Here is a 26,488-nt window from a genome sequence, read left to right as displayed (position 1 = left end):
GTTTGCAAACTGTCATGATTATGTGTATGACTGCCACAACAGTTTTTGTCATTTGAACCAGCGATGTAGTTAAATACATTAAGTACCATTTAGAAGTTTTTGCTCACCTTTTTGGAACGAAGTTCCTTATCGCGCGTTGTGAAAGGGGGCTAGACGGAAAAAAATCTTACGAAAAGTTGTCACGACACTTTTTGCTATATCACGTGTGTGTCCCTTGACACCTTTCAAGTTTTTTTTTTTATATCATAAGGTGGCAAACAAGCAAGTGGTCACCTGAGTCCGCCTAAATAGCAAAGCGACTGCTGTCCATAGACATCCGCAATTGCAAATGCGTTGCCTATATTTAATCGACAGAGGAGGGGACGCACAGAAAGAGGATATATCCTCTTCCTATGTGTTGCGTTCCTCCTCCATTAAACCTACTTCCCCTTCCTATCCTTTCCTTATAAGAAAAGAGTGGGAAGAGAACGTGGATTAAAATTAGGCCTCCGACACCATCTCATCATACTGTACGCGGAGTTGCTTCCACTTCACACCTGTCTTCTGTGTGGTCGTGGTATTTCACCGGTCGACTTGGCCCATTCGTACACCTAACAAATATTGTTGTTTCGGAATCTATCACTTGAATAATATTTACTCGGGTTATTGTAACGAAAAGTTTTTAAAGCCACAATTCATATGGAAAACATTGCCACTATTAAAAATAAAAAAACAGAAATGTATTAATTATAATATAATATACCTATACGATTGCTCATAACAAGAGCATCCAGTTGGAAAATATTCCGTTTGAAGAACACAATTTTAAAAACATGTTCGTGTTCAAACTCGTTTTTAACGAGCCTTATTATTCAAAAAACGGTATAAATGTATGGTTTAATGTTATTGCCTTAGTTTGTTTGCATATTTTAACAGTTTTCTTTGTGTACGGTGTCTTATTTTGCCTAACTATGTTTCTGAATTATTTTTTTTGTGAGAATTTATAAAATATAATTAGTTTCATTCATCAGAAACAGAAATTGGCTGAAATGTTTTTCAATGTAACATCCTATTCATCTTTTTTCACAATACAATATTAAATTTCTCTCATTATCTCCGGACACGTCTTCAAATGTTCAGGATCATAAATAGCTAAAAGAAATATTTATAATGTGGAACTGTAATTAACATCAATCAAGTACTAATCAATTCAGGTGGCTTCTTGCTTGTTTCATTATCATCATCATCAGCTCACTATACGTCTCTACCGTGGGGCTCAGAGCCCACCCTACTTTAGGGATGACTAGACGATAGTCAACCACACTGGCCAAGTGTGGGTTGGTTGACTTCACTCGTATCTTTGAATTTTTTCTCAGATATGTGCAGGTTGCATCAAGATATTTTCCTTCACCGTAAGAACGTCGGATCAATGTAAATATGTAAATTGAAACTCGAAAAACACATTGATACATGGGTTCGAACCCAGGAACTGCAAATTGAAAATCAAGTGCTTAACCCCTAAGCCACCGACGCTTCAAACAATTAAAACATTAGTAATTATAGCGTTTAATATATAAATCTCAATATAGAATAGATCTGAGTTAACATTTATAAAGCACGTGTAAGTTTAAACACTCATTATGTTGTATGTAACATATTACGTGACTTTAGATATAATAACATACTAAAGGCTTACGTAACAGATCATTACATCTTACTAATGTTATAAATGCGAAACTTTAGATGGATGGATGTTTGTTTGGAGGTATCTCTAGAACTATTCAACGGATCTTGATGAAACTTGGCACATATGTAGTATAGTCTGGAAGAAAACATAGGCTACTACGTGTTTTTATTCCGCGCGGACGGAGTCGCGGGCGAAAGCTAGCATTTATATAAGTAAGAAAAGATTCAATTTGTGTCTTCTTTACGAAAAATTCTGCTTTTCCATTGCTATTGTAAAACTTAAATGTGTTAAATCTGAAACTATACTTAGTACTTACTTACTATTTAGTTACTTCTTACTGATATTATAAATGCGACAATTTATATCGATGGATGGATGTTTGTTAGATGATATATTCAGAACAGCCGCATGGATCTCGCTGCAATTTGGCATACATAAAACATAGTCTGGAAGAACACATACCTAGGCTACAAACCAACATTTTTTTAAATTCCGCACAAACGTATCGCAAGCTACAAGTTATATTACAATTATACTAGTAGTTATTATAGTAAGTACTTCATCAATTTGTTATTAGGAAAAGTTGCAGTACCTACACCAGGAACTCATAAATCACATGCAATACGCAAAGACGCACACACAGACATTAGTTAGTAAAAACAAAATTATTCATCCATTCATGAGTAATACAAGAAAAATAAATTCAAAAAAAAGTAATTTTGAATGGTTCGTGTATTTACTTTAAATGTTAATCTTTATTTTTATAATACAGATACTTTATTAAAAGCGTTTACCTATTTTTACATCGACTATTATTAAAAAGAAAATTTGTTTTTGAAGATGTGTTCCGGCAGTGGGAACTCAAGATTGGTATTTTCACACAATAGGTATATTTGTCGTCTGTCTGATGAAGCAAACGACTGAATCATAGACCTTTCAGTGACTGTAGGTCAATGTGCAATTGGGGACGTAACGGCCTAAAGCGTTCCCTCGCCGAACAACTGTGTCAAGTAACTCTTTATAAAGATTTAGGCTAAATGCTTTCAGCTCACACCACAAATAGTAACTATGAGACAGAGAAATTGACGTTTGAAATATATTTGTAAATGTGGGTTTCTAAGAATAAAATCTCTGTATAAAACATATCGTCATCCCTCTTATTATATTTGTCAAAACAAAGATAATATGTTTTAAACTGATATTGTGGTCTCAGAAACCCACGGTAAGAAACTAATTTCGATACTAGTTATCGCACATACGTTATCCGCGTGGAGATAAAAAAACTGTGTCTATGCGCTATTCCAGGCCGTTATCTAATTGTTACCAATTTCATCCAGATACATTCTGACATTTTGAAATAATGTATTAATTAACATCTGTTTATCCATCCAAACTTTCGCATTTATTAGTAAGAACTAGATATTGTCCGTGACTTTGTCCGCGTCGAATTAAAAAAAAACTTGTTTCTACATTGTATACTAGCTTTAGCCCGCGACTCCGTCCGCGCGGAATTTTAAAAAACTTGATCAGTAGCCTATGTATTCCTTCAGACTATTTTCTACATCTGTGCTAAGTTTCATCAAGATCTGTTGAACCGTTCCGTAGATATCTTCAAACAAACATCCATCCATCCATCTATTCATCCAAAGATTCGCATTTATAATATTAGTAAGATATGTATTGTGACTATGTTCTATGAGTATATCTGTGTCAAATTTCATCAAGATCCGTTAAGCCGTTTTAGTGATACGTACTAAACATCCGTCCATCCAAACATACACATTTATAAAATCAGCAAGAAGAAGTTAAAATACTATGATTGAGAAAAATCCAGATTAAATTTATATAAAGTTACAATTTAGTTATCTTTATGAAAATGCTTTCAGATTTATTTTTAATTTTCCTTACACAAATTAAACTTCTAAATGGAAACAATGCAAAGATTACATTAAAACATCTTTGCTTTAGAAGAGATTTACTTGACTTTAAGAAAGTGATCAGTGAAAATAATTACTTAACAGACAAGCGCTACCTTTCTGTTTACCCTCATTATATTTACTATTAGAAAATACCTAACCTTTGTATAATTCTAAAGAATGTTTAATATTAAATTTTTGCCTCTTATATTCAGCCGTCTGATCTCCCCTTCGTCTGGAATTTCGTCTGGTACGCCATTACTAGTCTTGATATTTAAATATGTTTATTTATTTTGGTAATAAACGAAATAAATGAAACTTTTTTTTACTTAATGTTTGATTTGGTGATTATTTATATATTATTTAAAATTTAAACGGGAAATATAATAATTTCGACAGTGCACACTTTTGACTTAAAAATATCGCCGTTATTTTTTTTTACATCAAAAAGAGGACAAACGTATTATATGATGTAAGGTTAGTATTTTTTTACTCAAAACTCTAAAGTAATAGGTATGTAACTATGAATAAACTGGTATAATACCTAGGTACACTCTAATACCTAGGTACTATAATTAAGTGAGAATGGACTTGATCATCAGCATATTACAAAATACAACAACAGCAGTAATCTATAAAACAAAACAACTATATTTTTTGTGTATGGGTTTGTTAACTTATCATTCATATGTTTGAGTAATTCTAAGTATGTTAAGTTACTGGCTGTCTCCAGTAGTTATTTCACTTGTTTTGACTATCGTTCTTCTTTCTGATCGGCTCCTTATGGTGGTAACGTAATGTTAAATAGTCTAAAGTCATCTTGAATGTTTGAGCTTTAGTTATTCAAATATAATTATATAAATCCGACTGATGTTTCCTGGGATAAATTTTGAACATGGTGTTTCAAATTTTCTTATAATATATTAATATTTTTAACAGTATTTATAAATTAATTGGTGTTTTTTCTGCAAGTCTCAAGAGAATTTTGTTCTCTTTATATGAAGGAAAAAAGTTTCTATTGACGAAAAGGATTTATATTCTACATCATAAAGAAACAAGGATATACTCTAATTATTTTAAACGATTACAGATAACAAATAATTAACTAACTACTACTTTTAGGATACCCGAAAATAAAATTTTCATTAACTTATCAAATTTGTTTTTATTGTTAACAAAACTAAATATATTTTATTTTTAAATTTGTAATTATTTCTGTTTTATATTTATTCAAACAAATGTATAGTTACTTAAATTAAGTTTTTAACGTTTCATAGACTTATAGACTTCGCCGGTACAGTTAGGCCTACTCCCAATACGGGAATAAAAAGCGCACACAAAGCAGCGCTTAAGCGCTTTCAAAACGTGTTAAAATTACAGTATTACATACAAATAATTACTTTACCTTATTGACCGTTTGATATCCACAATCCACGATGAAAATCCAATTATAGGAAATCACAAAAAATCACAAAATCACCGACACTTATTTCCAATACTTCGTCTCGTCAATTACACCACAGTAAATTTTAAACTACTTTTTCAAGTAAAACCGACGTGTGTTTTAACACTTCACAAAAATTACACAATTTTTGCAGTAAAAAGATAATTCAACGCTTTTTTTTGTAAAGTTGATGAATGATTTTAATGTTTAGGGCATCACTGTTCTTATACGAAAGGAATATTTCAGTATAATTCCGTTACTGTGTAGCAAATATCGTTGTTTAGGGGAGGCGACGAGTCTCTTCCGCATCCCAAAAACAGCTGTTCGGTAGCTTCGACGTTAGAAAATCAATAAGAATCACATGGGGAACCAGTACAACCACCATACCACTACACACCACAAAATTTCTTCACCATTCAATGAACTGATTCAAATTTACAATGCATCACTGTCAATGCAAATGCTATGTAATGTTGTATTTGTTAAAGTTTATTAATTGTTAGCTATAAATAAGGAAAGGAATGGTTTAAATGTGATGAACGAATGTTTTTCGAGCACTGAATTGGTAGTGTTTATTGTTCTCCGAGCACATTAGAGAGTGAGGAATGGATCGCACGCGGGCGCGCTCGGCCGGCGACTGGCGATCGCGGTGCGGGGCGCGGGGGTGCAGGCGGGCGGGAGGCGGGAAGCGGGCGGGCGCGCGCCGAGGAATGCTATTGTAGGCGAACTTGCCCGCCACTTTTTTCTCTCAGTTCTGGTCAAACAAGTTTCGAATACAACCTGCATTGTAAGGATTCCGCCATACTTCCACATCCACACAGCCAACGGTCTTTCTAAACTTGGAGGAGCGTAAGGTCTCGATTATTCTCAGCTCAGCAATCTATGTCAGGATTTCTAAGTTACGACTGCTTTCAACTAAAATAACTTAAAAACTAACTTTTTACGTTTCCACATAAGTAGTATTAAAAAACGTTACAATTTTTAAAATCATTAATCTTGTCACTATTTAAAACTGATTTACTTTCTGGGTTCCAAACATTTTAGAAATTTCGATCTGTATACTTGCATAAAATTGGTTAAAGAAAGGAACACAAAAATTAATTCTGAATGAAAAGGAATTAAAGCAATAGACAGTTTTTAACCTTTCCCTCGTGCAAGCAGTCATGGTATTTATAAGATATCAAATAGAACCACAAAGAACGATCATCGTCACAGATTAAATTACGAGTGCGAGTTAGTAAAGTGGAACTTTTCTTAGAACAGCTATAAAAAGCTGCGATGTCAATCTGCTCGGTGACGTCACCAAGTGTTGCCAACACAAAAATACATCAATAGTCAAAAAAAATACGTTAATACGATCGAGGTAATAACAATCAAAATGACAAATAGCACTACCTTAGTAGAGGTACACGTTACACATATATATTGGAAGGTCACTTAAGTTATGTTTGATAGCAAAAAAAGCTCGATACTCTTTTAGATCCTGTACAAAAATTTTAATTGGTTATACTGATATATGTAATGCGTACCAAAAATTATCCATGATGATTGGATTCATAATCATCAGCTCTACGTCCCCACTGAGGGGCTAGGACCCTACCTAAAAGTAGGGGTGACTAGACCACAGTCAACCACGCTGGCCCAGTGTGTGTTATCTTCACACATATCTTTGAATTTCTTCTCCTTTCTTTTCCTTCGCCGTAAAAACGTTGGATAAATGTACATATGTAAAATGAAAAGGGAAAAACACATTGATACATGACAGGATTCGAACCTAGGACTTGCAGATTACAAGTCCTTAACCCTTGAGCCACAGCGCTCTTACTAGATCTCTTGATAACAAAAAAATGTTGAATACTTTACTATAGCATATTTCCGTACAACAAATCGTAAAGATGAATTTACTATGTCCTCAAGGATAGATGTTTAATAACTTTCCAATTTATTTCTCTACGTGCAATTTAAGAAAGGGAAATGACTACGTGAAATATAAATTGATTGTCGATATCAACAGCAAGAAAGGTGTAGTATATTTTTAATGTAGTTAACTTTAGTTTAAATAAAGACGTACGAATTAATATTTCGTAATTCAGAGGAGCGAGTTTTCGAATCAACATTTTTCTTGAACTTCTTCTCAGCCACGTAACGCCCACTGCTGGGCATAGGCCTCCCCCAAAGATCTCCACCATGATCTGTCCTGTGAAATCCGCATCCAGGATACTCCCGCAACCTTGGTCATATCATCGGTCCGTCTTGCAGGATGCCTGCCCATGCTGCGTCGAACTATCTGCACTAATCCCAGCCTCTATACCCTCTATCTTACAATTTCAAAATTACTTTTTAAATTATGAATAACCGCTTTCTAGAGTGATTAGTTTACCTAGATCAAGTCTTCATTTAGAATAGACTATAGATACTTGGAAATACACTTGATACGGTACTGGCATAATGATTGAATAACTTTCCAGTTGCCAGAGCATGTATTTCTACACTAATGTTGCGATAACTTCTGGAAGTATTAATTAGTCAAGTGATTAACTATCATTTATGAGACCATAATCTCTGTATAAAACATCGAGAGATAGCAATATTTTTTAAGACTTTGGTCTCAGGAACTCACGGATAATATATATCTAAAGTTTATTCCAATATTTTTCTTATTAATTCACTTTTAGACATTTGGTAAAATATTAAACTGGTCATTAATAACAATCGTCTTCAGATAAGCTTATGTTAGAAAATTATAGAGATAAAGACATAGTGACAAAGACTTGCAACATTTGTTCTAATGCGAGAGTTCTTTGCAGTAATGTTGGTGTTGCAATGGATTAGGCAAGATATATGCGAAATTCAAAAAGGTCAAATATTTGATACCATTCCAAAGTGCAGTGCAGTGTGAAGATAGTGCAGTGAGAAGCAATACAAAACATCTTAAATATAACCAAAGGTAATATAATTGAACGTTAAGATAATAAAAGAAAATTAATCCTTTTTCAAAATGAAATGTAATTTAACTATAATAATACGGAAGGTTTACTCATACTCGTAGTAATCCTTAGAAAAGTTCTCTCAAATGGTATTAATTAGAGATAAGTTTGGGACAGACAGGCAAAGTCCTGAAGGCCTCTGGAATTCCAATATTCAAGGTTAGAAGGAACTCCAAACTAAGTATTTGAAGAGCGATAACCGCGCGCCATCCACTGCGATACCCTCGCTCTAGACAGAGACGACATAATTAACAGTCCCGGAAACCAGAAAGAGATGCATTGATATATTTTATTTATTACCATATCAAGTTTCGTCGTTGTGTGAGAGAGATAAATATATTTCTAGTGATGCACGCTCAGGAGTTTATTTTTATTTTTTATTGTCTATTATTTTTGTGGCCAGTATTTAAATGGTATAATTAAAAAATAGTTTTAAAATCTTTAAACGTGCAACTTATAATTTCTGTTTATAGATATTTCGTAACAAGCTCAAATTTCTCTAGCGTTTTATTTTTTCAAACTAAGCACATTCGTGTGGCGGGTTAAGTACAAAGTTACACAAAGTTATTCTGAACCAACAATGACTGTTGTTACTCGTTGGGCGGTAAGAAAAACTATTCAGCCGGTATTTATAAATATTCATTGTTGTGAATACATTTGCAACATAAAGTTTAAAGAAAGATACAATTATGTACCCTTTTATAATTATGTAAAACATGTGATAATAAAGTGCAATAAATTTCTTAAAGCAATTAAAACTCACAATTAGGCAATAATTCTATGGAGTTATCAAAATCAACTTTCTTTGTAATATTAATATGAAAAGAAAGCTTAACTATTAGTTGAATAGATGCTCACAGAGTAACTATTTTGTTTTTTTTTAATTTTAAAAACCGATTCAGTTAATTTTTTTTATATATCATAAGGTGGCCTGAATTCGCTAACATGACGAAGTGACCGCTGGCCATAAACATTAGCGATTGCAGATACGTTGGTTATCTTTAACTGGCAGATAAGGAAAAGCACAGAAAGTGATGAGATCTGAACTCACGGTCTTATTCAGCAATCCGGATTGATCATTGGGATATTGATGTTTCTTAAATTGGTATAATTCATTTCCGGGTTTGATTCTTACCAGTTCCATCTATTTTCCATCACAAATGACTATCTATATATAAAATAGGTTAGACAATTTTAGCACCTATATTGGATTCTGTCAAATAAATAATTTCAAGTGTATGCGTTAACTAATGAATTTAGATACAGATAATAGTGTAAACAGTGTTGAAGTGTTCGCGTCCGGCCCCGGGAACAGTTCCCGGTAACAGCTTGTTGACATGCTATTCTTTGGAACTAAATAACCGGTTGTTTGAAATGCCATCGCCATCTCCGGCCACACTAACAAGCCGAACTGGCGGTGAAGAACAATCTATCGTCAACGCAAATTTTTATTGCCCTCTATACCAATAGCAATCTAATTGTCTATTTAGATGTTAATAATCTCTGACATGGAATAAATAGACTATAAAATTTTTCAAGTTGTATTTACTCTGTCATGGTTTTAGAACTTTAATTTTTTTTGTATTTTCATTTAATTTAACTTTATAATCAGTTCCTATCAACTCATTAGTACCGTCATTTTTCCTTATTTATTTCAAACTAGCTGTCACCCGCGACTCTGCGCAGAATTAAAAAAAGGCGTAGTAAGTAATTTATTTGTTCTTCCAAACTATACTCTACATCTAAGCCAAATATCATCAAGATCCGTTGAGCCGTTCCGGAGCTACCTTCAAACAAACATCCATCCATCCATCCAAACATTCGCATTTATAAAATTAGTAAGATTTTTAAAATTTAACAGTATCATTTTAGCTTACCTATCTTAGCCCTAGCCACAACAATATCATCTAGAATAAAAACTAAAATCGCTACCATTTTGAATTTTACAGTATTATGTGCTTTTAAAATATATTCTAGTTTACACAGTATAAATATGAAAAGTTCTAACAACTTGTTATCAAAAGTTCAGCTGTATACATCTGTCTTACACATAGCCATTCACAAAATTATGTTTAGATAAAGTCTCAGTATCCCAGTTATCATTAGATGCTGTCCCTCGGGAGATAACATCCAGCCGTAAAAGCTTATCTTTATACTTCTGTTCTGATTACATTATTATCAGGAACATGATCACTTTATCTAAATATAAACTGATGGCTTTTTGTAATATTATATTGAATGGGTACAATACATTAGTATCTTAAGTCCTAGCTTGTATTTTTACTGAATCAAACCAAACAGTTGAATTATACATCTAATCAGCTGATGTATCATCGAAGCTGACTTTAAGAAACGTAGTCAGTGTATAAGATCAGAGAGTTAATTTTTGTTTTTAAACTCTATCGGTCGTCGGATAGGACAATAATTGACTACATGCGTTTTACATGTTACAAACTTAGGTTGAAATTGTATGCAATTTAAAAAACATACTTAAAGACCACTATCTTAAATCCTGAGCGTTATATAATTATTACCCGTTGTGCACCCTGTATATGACGGTATGAGCGATCTCACTTAGTTGCTGTTTAAAAAAATTAATCTAAACTTACCTTCAGTTATATTTCATAGCGTAGTACCAAAGTGTCTGGACAAACCCACGATGGGTTTATAGACACTTTTAATATAACTTTGTATTTTGTACCCTGTTTAATATAAATAAATAAAAAAAAAAAAATTGTAGTATTTCTCAATATTGACTCTGGAAAGAAAATTATTTAATTAATTCTGTGTTAAATTTTGTTCGTTTTTTTTTTTATAGTCTCTAATTATTAATTAATTTTATTCATGAAGTCCTAGATTTAAACACATGACAATTGCTCTGTAAGTACCAACTATTGTATACTGAAATTGAGTCGGAAGCACAATGAGCGACCATCTATTGCCGAATACAAAGAGAAGACAAATCAAGAATCGCCTCTGGCTGTGACCGAAGTTGTGTCAGGGGCTTCCCCTCTTGTAAATATAACAATGAATGCTCATTTAATTATCCCCAGTCAGGGGAAGAAATGATAAAGTTCAGCTCCTTTTTTGTCTCAGAAAAATGGTCAGGGTGGTTTACAAAAAATGTCCTTTGTCGAAATTCCTAGACGTGAATAGAAAAAGGATTCTCACAGAATAATTATTTATTAATTATTACCATCTTGATTAATTGGTCACTGTTAGTTCCTTGAAGTTTTAGCCTAAAATTAAGTCTTTGTTTTGCGCTCTAAACCTATTTAGGATTTTAAAAAAAAATTAAGTTAAAAAGGTTCACAAAGTGTGAATCAACTTTATGTAATTTCATGAATAGAAATAATAATAAGCTCATTTTGTAAATATTTTTCTAATGAATCACATATTGAAATGCGCTAAGTTGGCTCTTTAATATTCCTCCAATTGTATCAATTTGTTACGGGTATTACAAAAACACGTTTGAAGCCCACACAACTTGGTCGATATGATATCGTTTAGTTGCATTCGTTATTGCCTAAAGTAAAATCAACATGCAACTGCTTTATAAGAGAAATATTTCAAAGGTAAATTTGTAAATAAAAAATCATTTAAAATTAGTCAAAAAAGATTCTACAATTTGTTGCAAGTAGTTCATTAGTGAAAAGACAGTTCGAAAAACGGTCTAACTAAAAACCGATAATGAAAAAATCTTTCGTCAATTTACGGTAATTAAGCTCGTAGTGCTTCACTATTACGAGTGGAGTGAAACCTGTCTCTGTCGCGCGGGAGAGGGATCGATTCCCGCGGCGCGGCGGCGGCGTGCGGTGCCAGCGCGCGTGATGCCCGCGCGGCGTTGCCAGCCCGCGCCTGTTTTGTTTGGGTTGCTGCGCCCCCCCCCTGCCCCCCCGCTTCCCTGTCCGCCCGCAACCCGCGCTCACAGGGCCCGCGCCGCCGCCAAACCTCGCGTAAAAACTTTCGATTAGTGTTGCACCTTGTTGACGCCAAACTTTTAGTATTAATAGGAAAAAGACCTAAAAAGAATAGGAAATTTTCAAAGATAAAGTAGGATTGACGGTGCTTGAACGAAATGCATACAATTCACATACATTTTGTAAAAGTAATGTCGGCACTTTTTGAATTACTGTTGCGTATAAAACATAGCTGCTTTCAGTTTGTCTCCAACTTCAGACATTTTTTTATAAGATTAATTTCATGAAAATTTTAGTTTTCTCTCGATACCTTAATTCACATCACTAGTAAAGAGCTCAAGAACTGTTAATACGTGTGAAGTTACGATTGGGAGGGACTTGTTGGCGGAAAAATCAGAGTTTGTCTGCCCGTGTGCTAGACGCGACGTGTGTAGCCACAGGTGACTGCTAAGTTAATAAATTTCGACTTGTCTCAGCTCACTCCTAAATCGGGAGTGTGTGAACTCGAGCCCTCGCTATATTAAATTCTTATTTTATTTATGGCATACTTTTCTCGGTGAACAATTTTCTTGAGGTGGTATTTATGATATGATTTCTTTTGTAATGTAATCAAATTTATGCATTATTACAGAAGCTCAACGATTTAAAGATAATAACGACAACATTTTGTATAGTTCGAATTCATTGTAGGAGAATAAACTTTATATTTTTTTTTTTCTAAAATGTCGCAATAATAATAGAAATCCACAACATCAGATAAAACTTCTAGTAATACTTATATTTGTTCAATTCATTCTCAAACAATAGGTATCTCTGGTAGCCAGTATAGGTAGCCGGACTCAGTGGAAACGTGGCCTACGTAGCTCAAGTCGCGGCTATAGTCAAACAAAATTAGTAACGGCGTCTCTATTCAGACGACCTTTATGACTTTATGTAATTATTGTTAGACATTGAACGTACTGTTGTTGTTATTGTATAATACTATATTTTTAGTAGGTAATGGTGTTTGTATTGAACACTACAGTAGACGACTCGTGTAGATTCAGCACAAAACGAATAATATTGGTTACCCAATAGGTACTTACGTATAAAATATACTACAAACAACACAGAATAGAGACAGCAATCACATGGATTCGTGTATCTCAGCCTTATATTCGTCATAGGAGAAGTACAAGTATAGTCAATTCCAGACTCTAAAGAGTTTGCTACTACGATTGCTAACGTTTAACTTAGACTCAACAAGACACTTGAGTGTTCAGATTTGTACTAATCCAATCTCCCTTTGCTGAGTTTGCCTGTGTCAAGTTTTCGTTGAAATAATATTTGGAGTCACAAGCAATATTGCTAGAGATTTGTATAATCATAGCATCTTTTTAAGGATAAAAACCCTCATAATCTTGGCAAATAGAGGAGTGTGTTCGAGACGTTTACATATTCGTTTCGCGAAACTTGTTAGTACAGCCGGCTGTGTGGACACCTTGTGTATTTGCCTGCCATTTGTATTATTGCATCTAACTATTCGTGTAGGCCAGAGACTCCTAAAGTGGTCTCTGTTGACCTAGGTCAGAATGAAATATAATAATAATTGATTTTAAAAGTAGGTAATTTGGCCATGGTCTGAGGTAACAGTTAATCTTAGAAAAGGGGTCACTTGTCCAAAATAGTTTGGGGGTCCCTGATGTAGATCGCCACTTTATATTTTTTTATATTTAAACACAACAATTTATTTATTAAGCAAGAAGTTCAACTTTTCAATAAAACATTAACATCATTTTAAGCGTATTTTTATTAACAAATTGGAAGATTATTAAAACATGGAATGTAATTTTTTTTAATAAATACAACAATTTTTAGATTACCTCTAACTATCCCACAAATACTTGTGAATACTCACTGTAGAAAAACTGTCAAAAACGACATCATTGCCTCCCATTTTTTTTATAAAAAAGATAAGTTTATATATCAACAAATGTTTCGGTGGTGGAAAATCGGTAAACTGCACCAATCTTAAACAGTTCTTAATTCTTTAACTTTATGTTGCCAGTCGTTTGGGCAGTGATCTCCTCGATTAAAAGTTCCTGTATTTTATTTCTGACTATTAATTTCCTTACTGGTTCTAAATTTTTGAAGAACGGCGTGAGCGATTTGAGGAACATTTCATCGAAGTCGTCAGAGGTACTGCATCGTTTCTTAGGCGGCGACGGGTCGTAATCTGAAACGAAGACTTCTTCCTGTTCCATCTGCACTGGCTCACACTTCACCATAACTTCACCCTCCTCAATTGTAGCTTCATCATCGCTGTTGGCGAAGCTTCGCGACGCCGCTTCTTCGCTGCTATAGGCTCTGTTGCGCGTCGAAACAGCTTTGTTAAGGAACCACATTTTTTGGAAATGCTGCCATCCACCCTTGTACTCCCGGACGTCCTTTATGTTGCCCATCCTTAACATTCTTATAAAGAAATCCCGCAAGCTTTTCCATTTTAGTCGGAGCGTGTCCACTATAAATAATGAAAATACGTTTTAATACGAATTTATAATTAGTTTTAGTTCCAAACAACATTCATAGATGGCATTGGTACTGTTTTTAAGCTAGTGTAATCTTAAACAAAACCAAGTTGAGAGTTCACAATATTACCGGTAGATGTCACTATTTTGATATGTCACCTGGAATATCCATATCGTTGCTGATCTCTTGCCAAGCTGCAATCATTTTGTGTCTATCATTGTAGTGTTCGTAGTCGACATCCCAAAGGCATGGTCGGCTCTCGATTCGTTCAATAAACCTGGTAACAGTTTGTGCGTTAAAGTTTATTTTCCGTTTGGCCATGTTGTCAATGTCGCGCGTCCAATGCACACCGCTCGCCGCGCGTCGGGGCGTCACTTGCAATGCGCGCGTCTACTTCGCCCGCGTCAACTGACAAAACTCCGCCATTGCTGGTGATGTTATGCTTGGGAATTAAAATAGCTTAAGTTGATATTTTTTTGGAAACTTCAATACAATGTGTAAAGAAATATTTTCATGTTAAATTTAATTTGATTTAATAATTTGTATTATTTTAATATTTTATTTCATTAATAACAACAATTGTTAGTACAGATTCTATTATATTGCTATTTTAACTAACAGTTTTTATTTTAATTCATTTTTTTAATTTAACTTCAATATTCATATAGAACAGATAACAAAATGTAATGTATTTTATGGTCAAGGTCATTATTTCGCTCAGTTTTTTATTTAATCGACAATCACCTCAAGCAAAGTAAAAAAGATTAATTGAATTTGGATGGAAATAGGGAAAAATATATATGCTGGCAACATTATCACGCGATGTGGACTTATACTGCGTGCTGGAGCGTGTAGTCGCGTTCGCGCGTAAAAGCAGCGTTGCCATGTTATGCCTAGTACTGTCTGTATTATTAAATTACGCAAATCAGTTCATTGTAGTTTTTGATTCCAAAAAATATATTATTTACAGGATGTGCGACACTGAACAATCTTACTAGTTTTATAGATTTACTAATATTTATAGTTACATAATTTTCAATTTCCAATTTTAGTGAATTTGAACAGCCAGGTTTTAATGTGAAGAATTTATACAGTGATATCTAATTCCATTACACTGATCGCTATAAATTGATGGGTCATTGCTAGTAAATGACAGTTTTTGCTTCGTACTAAATGGGTACTAAACGCGCCTATTGAAGTTCCTGATAGTAAATTCTTTTTTTTTTTTTAATTTGAATCTACACAACCGCTACCGATTGCAGCCGTCAGCGCCTAAGAAGCGAAAATCAAATAGGCACAAAGTACAATAGTTTATAGCCTGTCTACGTACATCTTTGTTAAATGTTCATTGATTGATTAATAGATGGCGCAATTTGTTATCAATCCCAAATGTACAGAAATTAATTTTAAAAGGTTTAATTATTTACTAACAAATATTGTTAAACATTTTGAAATATTTAGATTATTAAGAGCGTCGGTGGCTCAGGGGTTAAGCACTTGACTTGCAATCTGCAGGTCCAGGGTTCGAATCCCGCCATGTACCAATGTGTTTTTCGATTTTCGATTTACATATGTACATTTATCCGACGTTCTTACGGTGAAGGAAAACATCTTGTGCAACCTGCACATATCTGAGAAGAAATTCAATGATATGTGTGAAGTCAACCAACCCGCACTTGGCCAGCGTGGTTGACTATGGCCTAGTCACCCCCTACATTGGGGTAGGCTCCGAGCCCCTCGGTGGGGACGTATAGTGAGCTGATGATGATTTTGAAATAATATTTTATCTAAATTAAATGACTATAAATAGATAAATGAATAATTTCGTATAAATGGGTATAAAAGGAAAGGAAATAAAAGCACATTAGATCCGTTCACATTTTATTTAGAGTCATCGGTATAAAATATATGAGATATAAAACAGCACAGTCGTAATTTAAATTAAAAGTATATCAATATCCAAATATAAAACACGTCAATATTTAAAATTATATTACGGTAGAGACTAAATGTAGTGTTGCCGCATGGGTCCAGATATGTTCCCGATTGTGCGAACTTACGAACTGCGTGCCACTACATCTGTGTCGATCACTACGATTGGATCACTTTCCTTACATGTCTTATCGTATCACGAGTCACAAAACGCTATTTTTTTGAACTCGTAGGACCCGAAGATTGAACGAGTCTTTTGATTTTGATCCCCACACCAATAGGTCATGAGAAATAATCGATCGACACAAATGTATTGCGCGCGAGGTCCCGGCTCCGGCCACACGTAACATCTACACAACTTAACCGAAGTCTATGAACGTACAAGGGATGATAGTTGAGTACATGGATATGGAAATGGAAATGTAACGTATTCACTGTGATATCCAAACAGCGCGCAATTTTTAAATCAAGAACGCCTCGCGAACGATCAAATTTTGTCTCGTAAAAACCTTCCCAAACTTCAGTAAAATCGACCATACATAATTATAAGCCTTACATTTATTATTTATCACAGTGAATAGAGCTTAGGCTTTAGGTAGGGTGACAGACGACCTAGGGGAGGCCTAAAGGGCCTCTCTTCAGGTACTAACAAAAAAATCCTTTGAATCTTAACCACATACCATTTAAATTTATTCGTTAATACATCTATGTCTAAACATTTAGTACAATGCGATTGAATACACATAATCGATTGGCGATTTCGAAGCGTACAAAGCCACGGAATGTCGGATACTCCTCTCGGCGAAGAATACAATAATACATAAAATACACGGCCACAAAACTACCACAACTAACAATAAATAGAAATCCCGGATACAAGCTTTGTTTGACAGATGCTACACTTAATATAAGGATTGAAACTGACGTCAATTCCTTGCTAAATCCCTGAATTAATGTCAGAAATGAGTATATTTTTATTTATTTAATATTTATGCGATTTATAGAAAATATTCTCTAAACTGCTAACTAAAGACGGTACTTTAACATTGGCTCAATGTACCTTTGGCACGGAAATATTAAAAAAAGCTACAATGCAACATATTGACATTGTCATTATGAATATAATTCGGCTAAATTAACTCGATAATTATGGCAACACTGAGTCGATGACGTCAGTGACAACACGTCGAAAATCTTTGGCAAAACTAACAAGATATTGATAAGCATTTAATGGTTATTGTTATTATTATTTACTTATTCTATAACACTGAAGGATTAACTTGTAATATACACTGAAGAAAACAGTTTTACGATGATTAAATAAGAAACAAAGCAATAAGTACTTTAAAATTAAATAATATAATGTTGGGTTACTATACGCAGAATTAAAGTTTTTTTTAATATTCATTTGATTAAAATAATGTTTGAAGTATATTACGGTAATAAACTATGGCAATAACTTATATAAATTAACAAATTATACACTAATTTTGACAAGAAGTTTTCGAGATCCGTAAGTTTATGGCCCTAATTGGACCCGGGTTACAATGAAATGACTAGAAAAACAATGTTGTGTCTATGCCAAGTTCAGGAAACTGTGGAGTCCAAAAACTGCTACGAAAAAGAAAATGTTGGTATTTTAATTTAGAACACTTTTCAGTCTCTTAGGATAAAAATCGTTATATTTATCAAAAATCAAAAGATATTTATCAAAATACAAACGGAATTCAATGTATGTATGGAGAATGGATATTTTATAGGAAATGTTAGTTGAATTTGATATTTGAACGCTTGCTCTAAAACATTATTAAGTAAAACATCGATTTACAACACCTACTTATACGTAAAAATCTAATTTAAAGATCCTATAAACATTGATAAATTCACAAACATCTAAATATCGGTCAAAACAAGAATTTCTCTTGTTTAAATACCAGCTCGAAAGAGAGTTATTGAAGATATTTGAAAATTATTAACAGTTTAATTAACCACATAGCTTACTAACTAAAATACCTTCTGAACAATATACTAATAAAATATTAATCAATGTATCCGAACGGATTTTTTTTAAATCTCTTAAAAATAACGTAACAACGAATTCACAATTCATAGATCATTAAAGGAAAGTAAATAGTATAAAGAAAAAAAAGATAGAAATATACACAAACTTAATATAAAGTAAATCACAATATTTGTAAGCTCAAACACCAGAGCTGGGCATTAACTCGTTAATCCGTTAATCGTTAATTAACGAAGTTAACATTTTCCTTAACGGATTAACTTTTAAGTTAACTTCAAAAAGTGTTAACGCTTTTGTTAACTTCCGTTAAACTCAACTTCCGTTAATATAAGTCCGTTAATCGTTAAATTAGAAACTTGGGGACGTGCTGTCATTTTGTTTAAAGTACGTGCCACGCCACGCTCGTAAGTTCAGCTATGTTGGGCGACTGTCTTGACTTGAATGGTAAACGAACAGGTTGATAATTGATATATGTGAAGTTCACGTGGAAGTGTGATGCATCAGAGCGTCCGGGAAAGACGTGAACAACAGGACAAAATCAATAGAAGGTTCGAAATAGTATATTTCATTACGAGTATAAAAAAGCAAGAATATATAATAGCCCACATTCCGAACGCTCTTCGTTCCTGCAATACCCTCCAATCCCTTTTTTTTTAATTTATTTATTTATTTTATTTTTGAGCAACTTTATTAAAAAAATTTTTTACTCGTGCTTTTTCTTTAGCTTTTCCAAACTCGTGCGTTCTCTTTCCCAACTGTCAAAATAATTTCTATTAAAAAGAAAAAACCAACCACGAAGTTTTTACAAAAAAAAATCATTGAAGTTTTTATGATTCATGCAAATATTGCTTATAAGAAGCTCCTAATTTATTACAATATCAGATTTAATGATTTTATTCAATGAATTAGGTTAGGTTTCATTTTATTTCATCTCATTAAATTTCATTTTCATTTCATATCAATAAAAATAATCTACTGAAAACTTGGCCGTTGGGCATAGTTCACTTTGCCTACCCAGAAGTAGGTAGGTGAAGAAAACAAAAAAAATCTCTTTGTATTCTTTTACGGTTGGCGCCATTTTTCAAACATTTTAGTTATTTGAGTTTATTGTGTTTTTATTATTCTATTAAATTGCTTCATTTTTTCACAACTGTATTAAAAAATAGTTGTTCAGTGCATGTGCGGAACTGTCATTAGAACTTGTTCCAACTGTCAACCCTCACCTTCGGCTGCGCCTCGGCTTGGGTAGACATTTGTCGGAACTCTTTGCAATGACAGGCTTTCCGCACTCGTAATGAAATATACTATAATGCATTCATATTTGTCTCTAATACTAATGTGTTATAGAATATATAGTCAAACTAGCTGTGCCCGCGACTTCGTCCGCGTGAAATTCTGTCTTCGGATAGAATTTTTTAAGGCTAATTATTTTACTTAACCGACGTGCTATGATTTGATGTATGGATGTAGAAGAACATAGAGAGAGGTGTGCCAGGACCGTGCCAAATCTCTAAAATATTCCCAAACAAAATTTCATTCCCTATTTTTATTTAGCACACTTGAGGGTAACATTTCTTCAAACGTTGAATTTCATATTTATTTACATCAAATTAGAAGCCTTGAAATTAAGATTCAAGCTTCTAACTGTAAAAATGACGATAATTCCATACAAACTTTCACCCCCACTTTCAACCCCTTATAAACCCTTTTTCGCGTTAAAATGTGCCCTATGTCCTTCCTCAGGCTCTAGACTAAAAATTGGTAAGGGTGGTAGCAAAACATATCAAACAAAACATTCACCAAAACCTCACATATTGCCAAAAAAAAATTTCATCCCCTATTGTTATTTAGCACCCTTGGGGGTAAAATTTTTACAAAAAAATTATTTCATATTTATTCATATCAAATTAGCTGCCTTAAAAATAAGTTTCAAGCTTCTAACTGCAAAAATGACGATAATTCCATACAAACTTTCACCCCCACTTTCAACCCCTTACAACCCCTTTTTCGCGTTAAAATATAGCCTATGTCCTTTCTCAGGCTCTAGACTATCTGTGTACCAAATTTCATTTAAATCGGTTCAGTAGTTTTGGCGTGAAAGCGAGACAGACAGACAGACAGACAGACAGACAGAGTTACTTTCACATTTATAATATTAGTAAGGATTACTATTTTAAACAACTGTCGCCACAAAAGTGTGAAATTAGTATGTAAAATTTTGGTATGGTTAACTGTTAACGATTAACTTTAACTTGCGTTAAATTTTCGAGAATTTGACGCTTTAACGATTAACGAAGTTAATTTTTTAATTAACGAATTAACGATTAACGAAGTTAACTTTTCGATTAACTGTGCCCACCTGTGTCAAACACCAATTACGTTCGAAGTGACATGGTCTCATACATGTGTTGTCTTAACTCTATAAATGTATTTGATATAAGTTATATTATGCTATAAAATAAATATTATTTTTTGTAAATATAGCTTGTTAATAAACCATATTGGAAATGAAATATCGTCAAATGTCTAATCTGTGAGACATATTTTTCTATTGTTTTTTTTTTTAATTTTATAAACCCTATAAAAGTTATAGCTTTCTGAATATTTAAATAATTTCGTTAAAATACGACTATTCCTTAACTTTGGTCGTTTTCCGTAATTTTATTTATTTTTAATATAATCTTCATACGTACAATATTGTCTAGTATATTTTTATTATTAAAATACTTAACAGAAAAGTGAAAAAATTTCCCACATGATTTAAGAATTTTTATTACGATTTCGTTTTATTTATAGATTTTATAGTTTCATATTGATTTTTATTCACAGATTAAACAAAAGACGATTTCCAAAGCGTGTAAAATGAACGTTAAATTTAAAATTCAACGTTCATTGGACACTTATCCAAACGGACGGCGAAGCATGGAATTAAAAATGGCGACTTTAAATAAATTGCTAAAATTTCGTAAGCGTGGTCCGGGAACAGATATAGAATATTAATTTTTAAATACTTAATTGCCAATATATCAAAGCAAATATAAATCGGGATTTATTTTTAATTGTAAATATCTCAAAAATATATTTAAAGTAACGTCACAAAATATAGTACAGTTGGAACATTTTGGATGAATTTTGAGTTTAATGAGTACGTATAACAAAACTGATTAAAATCAGCGAGTTATAAAAAAAGATAACCTAAAAAAATGACATGTAAAGGACATTACATTGAATCAAATATACTTAGAATTTAAAATGGTAAAATTTTAAAGAAATGCTTGATTAGTTCCAAGTATATATTGAATAATAGATTTAAACACTTAAAGAGAGATAAAATAGATTAATTTGTATGATGTAATGATTACATATATAGTAGACACTTATTATGATCTATATTTAGACATGTAAAATACACATACGTCGTGATATATTTAAGTTATTTTTCCAACGCACAAAAATAGATAGAACATACAGTTATGGTAACACGTAGAGTGCTAGTTCAGAGTATACATTCAAAACATCGAGTACAATATGAATGAGCGAAGTATTTCAATATTAGACTAGCTTATACCAACTTTGTATATTTATTTTTTAAATGCCTCTTGTACACATATTTAGAGTATTCCTCTGTATGCCTCTTTGATATTGTTACTCTATGATCATTGGTCTGACTGACAGATATGTCAAATGTCATTTCGCTCGTTTGTTCTTGTTTGTTTTTTGACAGTTTTAAATGCATCTAGATCTCTTAATATTGATGTGCAAAAGACATTCTGTAGTGATAGTATCATTGATATGGAGAAGACAGTACCTCAGCCTACATTCGCTCGAGAAAAACATTCAGATAATAGACATCGAGCACACGTTACTATATACAATAAAACATCAAATCTTGGGCTAAGTAGTTGCCCAACGACGGGCCACAAGTATCCGCATTCAATATTAACATTAAACAGCGGTACGACATGTATTATATCGAATTAAGTTAATCGATAGACAAAGATTTAAGTGTCGCTGGCCGCCGACGGTTGTTTAGCTAGGTCGAGGTCGCGGCCGACACTTGCCTGAGTCTTGAGTTTTGGCTTCTCGTTCGCCGTCTTGTGATCAGCTTTGTGGTCGTTGTGGCCGGTCTTTTGGTCGTTGTGGCCGGTCTTATGGTCATTGTGTCCGGTCTTGTTGTCATTGTGGCCAGTCTTATGGTTAACTTGTCCGGTCTTGTGATCGACGTGGCCATGCCTATCGGCGACGCCGTTCTGGTGCGCGCCCTGCTCCGAGACATCGTCTTCTTCTTCGAATTGACGTTTATACCAATGTATACCGGCACATCTGGAACATGTCAATTATTCATTGTTAAATAATTAACAACTAAGATTCCAATGCTATACATAGCTAAGTTTAGTTTTAGGTATGACAAATTCCATTTATTTTTGTTACACAGAAAAACTGTTTTAGTTTTTACATTGCGTATAACCTTCAATTGCAAATGTCAAAATTCAAAAGACAACGAAGGCCTTCGCTATTGGCTGAACATTGCCGTTACCATGGCAACCTTGCTCCGTATGTCTCGTTCTTGCATAACATTTTTTTATTAACTCACTGTCTGTATTTAATGGCGTCAAAACATATAGTCAAAACAAACAAAGTGCGTCGTAAGTATAGGGTTTTTTACTACAAAAATAAATATTCAAAAATATGCCTTCATTGCTACGATTCAGTGTTATAAAAGTGTATGTTTATGCTTTACTATAATAGCATAAAGTATAGAATTGTGAAAACATTTACATATCATGCTAACAAATTCTTCTGGGGAGTTAATATCAAAATGTATCAAAGTCCGGGCAGAAGTCAAACAAACGAGAAACTGACGAGTGACATGTCTTTGTTCTTACAGATGTATTAGAGAAAATCAGATGTTTTGTGAACTAAAATCATTTCAAAATGATAACTATTTTGTTATTGTTTGGCTCAGCTGCCGTATATACAGGAGGATGTCCGGAGATCCGGAGATTGTGGAAAATCTAAGACAAGAAAACAGTATTGAAAATAAAAAAAACATTCTGCTTTTCAAGACAATATATAATATATAGCTTTTACCCGCGACTTTGTCCGCGCGGAATATAAAAAAATGCACACAAGATAAAAAAAAGTTCCTATGTCCGTCTCCTAGTTCTAAGCTACCTCCCCACCAATTTTCAGTCAAATCGATTCAGCCGTTCTTGAGTTATAAATAGTGTAACTAACACGACTTTCTTTTATATATATATATATATATATATATATATAGATGATAGAGATAAAAGTGTTATAAAAATAGCCTCATTGCGCTCAGGTGGCTCGTGCGGTGTCAATAGCGGTAACTAAAGCGATCTTAATATATATAGCCTATTAAAATAATGATAAAAATCTATTAGAAAACAAGTATAAATGCACTATCAAATGTAGCCTAAAACCCTCTCCCTTAATTGCACTATTAAAATGTAAAATAAAAATAATTCTTTAAATACGTTTGACACTTTTTAAAATAAGGGCACAAACATACTTTGCCCTTATTACGTTTTTATAGACGAGAAGTTTTATTTCAGTAGATATTTTATTGTACAGGTTAGTGTGTGTACGTGTTTGAATGTATGTTGTGAGCATACCGCAGCAGGGAGAGGGAGACTGCGAGTGCGAGCATGGTGCCGCCGGTGCCCATGAGCGAGTAGCGATGCTGCGCGGCCTCGGCGCGCGGCGACAGCTGCACCAGACCCACCACCAGAAACACGATGCCTAGCAGCGAGCAGCACACCACGCCGTACAGCGCCGTCAGCTATTCAATCAATTAAAGCCGTTTACACACTAGACGCATTACGTAGTACTGAATCGTCAATGTTATGTATTTATCTGCCACGGACTATAATCTGGCTCGTTGTAAGCCCCAACGTGAAAACATACTGAAATATTTATCAGTGACTACGCCTTGTGCGATAGTCCTATAGTGTCAACAAAAGATGACAACAAATTCCGCCATTTTGTGCGTACTAATCATACTGTTCTTTTCTTGATGGTAATTAGGTCATAGTAATTGTTACCTTGAGGATCTTGTATAGCTCGGCGCGAACGCAGGGTCCCCCCACCTCGGCGTCGTCATCGCGGCCAGGCAGCGTGCTGGCGCGACGGCCGGCCCGCTTCTCCGCGCGCCGCCGCTCGTGCCGCACAGCTACTGCGGGCATTGCGCCGATCATCTTCGCTGTAATATGCACTTTATCAACCTCTCACTAACAACCTGAAGTAACAGCCCGAGCCGAGGCTCCTGAGGGGGCCCTCGAGCCTAATTATTCTTAAACGAGGTTTAGGCTAAGCGCCATCTGCGCCCGGCCTAGAAAATGCCTTCTCAAGGCAAACAGTGACTACTCAGTCACAAAAAAAAAACACTAACAACCATAAAGCTTAACCTTAACTTCAGAGACGTTCGTACTGCATGACTCTAGAGTTAGAAAAGTGATTGGTAGTTATAGAGTTACTCTAAATAAAATGTGTGGCTAAGAGATTAGGTACTCAAGTCTTTAGAATGAAGGTCTTGTCCCCCGAACTGCAAATAATACGACATTGACAAAGATGGTTGTTCTCAATTTTCCATTATTTGTTACTAACATAGCTTATTGGATCATAGTATATCCCGCATCTACTACTAATCTAGGTCAACATAAAAACAAATATAATGTCATATTAAAAAAAGAAAAATGAGAATGAGTGTACAAGCGAAGGCTCCTTTGGGACGTTGTTGTCTCTTTACGACACAGGATTCTATTTGCATTTAAAATGCTCGCTTTTGTATTACGTATCCACTCTCACAGTGACGTCATATCATACGAGTGAATCGCTTGAAAGACATACATATTTACATATTAAATAAAACTCTCTCCTTTTTTACTGGACAAGTATTCTTGTCTGTACTTACTCTCATAGAAGTTAGCTTTGTTTTTGTGTACTTACATCGCTGATTATCTCTTGGCTGTAATAAAGACTGGAGCATATCTGAAAGAAACAAGAAAAAAAATTACATTTATTAATAAAGTGTTAAAAATGAAGAAAAGCATAAGTCGTGAAATTTAATCATTTGACGAAGACCCGAGGCAATGTCAGTTCTCACCTTTATGTTATCCCCATCCATATACTTTATTTATCACCAGGTATTAACTTCAAACTTTCGTGGTTTTTACTAATATACTGTTCGTAAGAAACGGGATTCTTACTGTAGGCTGTTTGAGCTCTCGATATTTCGACACAGTTGCATGCGCCATGTTCACGGGTTGACTACAAACAGCCTCATCGTGGTAAGAATCCCGTTTCTTACGAACAGTATACCAGGTATTAAGTTTATCTTTTGAGCAAATAATCTTCCAAATCTTAACATGTAACGAACCTTTTCATATTAAAAACAAATTGATAAAAGGCTATGAACAGTAACGTCCATGTCTATTACTTTACCTAACAACTTAAAATACGTTCAAATATATTATAAAATGTATTCCTTTACAAGTAGAACATCAACAGCGAGTTAATATAAATATTACATTACAGAGTTATAAACAAAATTTCCTACAAACTGAAAGACACGACGCAAACATTTCATTTTCCATTTGTATTGCCAAAATCTTATCGATATAAATGCATTATTACTTTATACGATATGAGATATGTTTATACAAGTTATATGCGCCTTTACGTCATATTTGTTTATTATTTTTGCTCTAATTTCACAGAAGTAATGTAACAACTTGGAATAGACACTATTAGCCTGTTAATTGTAACAAGTTTTATACAATTCTTTTTCGTAGTGTTATAACGATACATTGAGTGCTTTTGTATCTTTAAATTAATATATGAAGAAATAGCTGTCGCCTGCAACTTCGTCCGCCCTGAATTAAAAAAAAGGTAGTCTATGTGTTCTACCAGACTATGTTCTACATCTGTGCCGAATTTCATCAAGATCTGTTGAGACGTTCCGGAGATACCTACAAACAAACATCCATCTATCCATCTAAACTTTCGCATTTATAATATTAGTAAGATAAGATGTAATTTAAATTGTCAACATATTTCAATGGAGTCGACG

General features: G+C 33.9%; 3 protein-coding genes across 5 annotated transcripts in view; all 3 read right to left on the bottom strand.

Moving 5' to 3' along the window:
• The window catches only part of LOC106713727 (protein winged eye), a 77,551-nt gene extending 71,902 nt beyond the window's left edge, over window positions 1-5,649 (bottom strand). The window contains exon 1 of the mRNA XM_045679763.1: window positions 4,988-5,649. The gene's annotated coding sequence lies outside the window, so the exon portion shown is untranslated. The remainder of the gene's footprint in view (window positions 1-4,987) is intronic.
• Window positions 5,650-13,866: 8,217 nt separating this feature from the next.
• LOC106713789 (transcription factor Adf-1) lies at window positions 13,867-14,883 on the bottom strand. Its single transcript, XM_014506650.2, has 2 exons — window positions 14,600-14,883; window positions 13,867-14,433 (listed from the first exon to the last, which is right to left on the bottom strand). Exons 1-2 carry the CDS (start codon window positions 14,760-14,762, stop codon window positions 13,955-13,957), a joined length of 642 nt encoding a protein of 213 aa, XP_014362136.2. The 5' UTR covers window positions 14,763-14,883; the 3' UTR covers window positions 13,867-13,954.
• Window positions 14,884-21,673: 6,790 nt separating this feature from the next.
• The window catches only part of LOC106713843, a 40,438-nt gene continuing 35,623 nt past the window's right edge, over window positions 21,674-26,488 (bottom strand). Inside the window, exons 3-6 of one of the 3 annotated variants that reach the window (XM_014506730.2) lie at window positions 25,366-25,407; window positions 24,462-24,589; window positions 24,033-24,199; window positions 21,674-22,716 (exon numbers count right to left, since the gene is read on the bottom strand). In XM_014506730.2, coding sequence (XP_014362216.2) covers window positions 22,395-22,716; window positions 24,033-24,199; window positions 24,462-24,589; window positions 25,366-25,405 — 657 coding nt within the window. In that variant the 5' untranslated portion in view covers window positions 25,406-25,407 and the 3' untranslated portion in view covers window positions 21,674-22,394. Of the gene's footprint in view, window positions 22,717-24,032; window positions 24,200-24,461; window positions 24,620-25,365; window positions 25,408-26,488 lie in introns of all 3 variants that reach the window. The other 2 variants (XM_014506729.2, XM_014506727.2) reach the window with 2 other exon arrangements.

The sequence above is a fragment of the Papilio machaon genome, chromosome 10 (genome assembly GCF_912999745.1).
Source record: "Papilio machaon chromosome 10, ilPapMach1.1, whole genome shotgun sequence".
Classification (NCBI taxonomy): domain Eukaryota; kingdom Metazoa; phylum Arthropoda; class Insecta; order Lepidoptera; family Papilionidae; genus Papilio; species Papilio machaon.
This window is presented reverse-complemented; position numbering and strand designations above follow the sequence as displayed.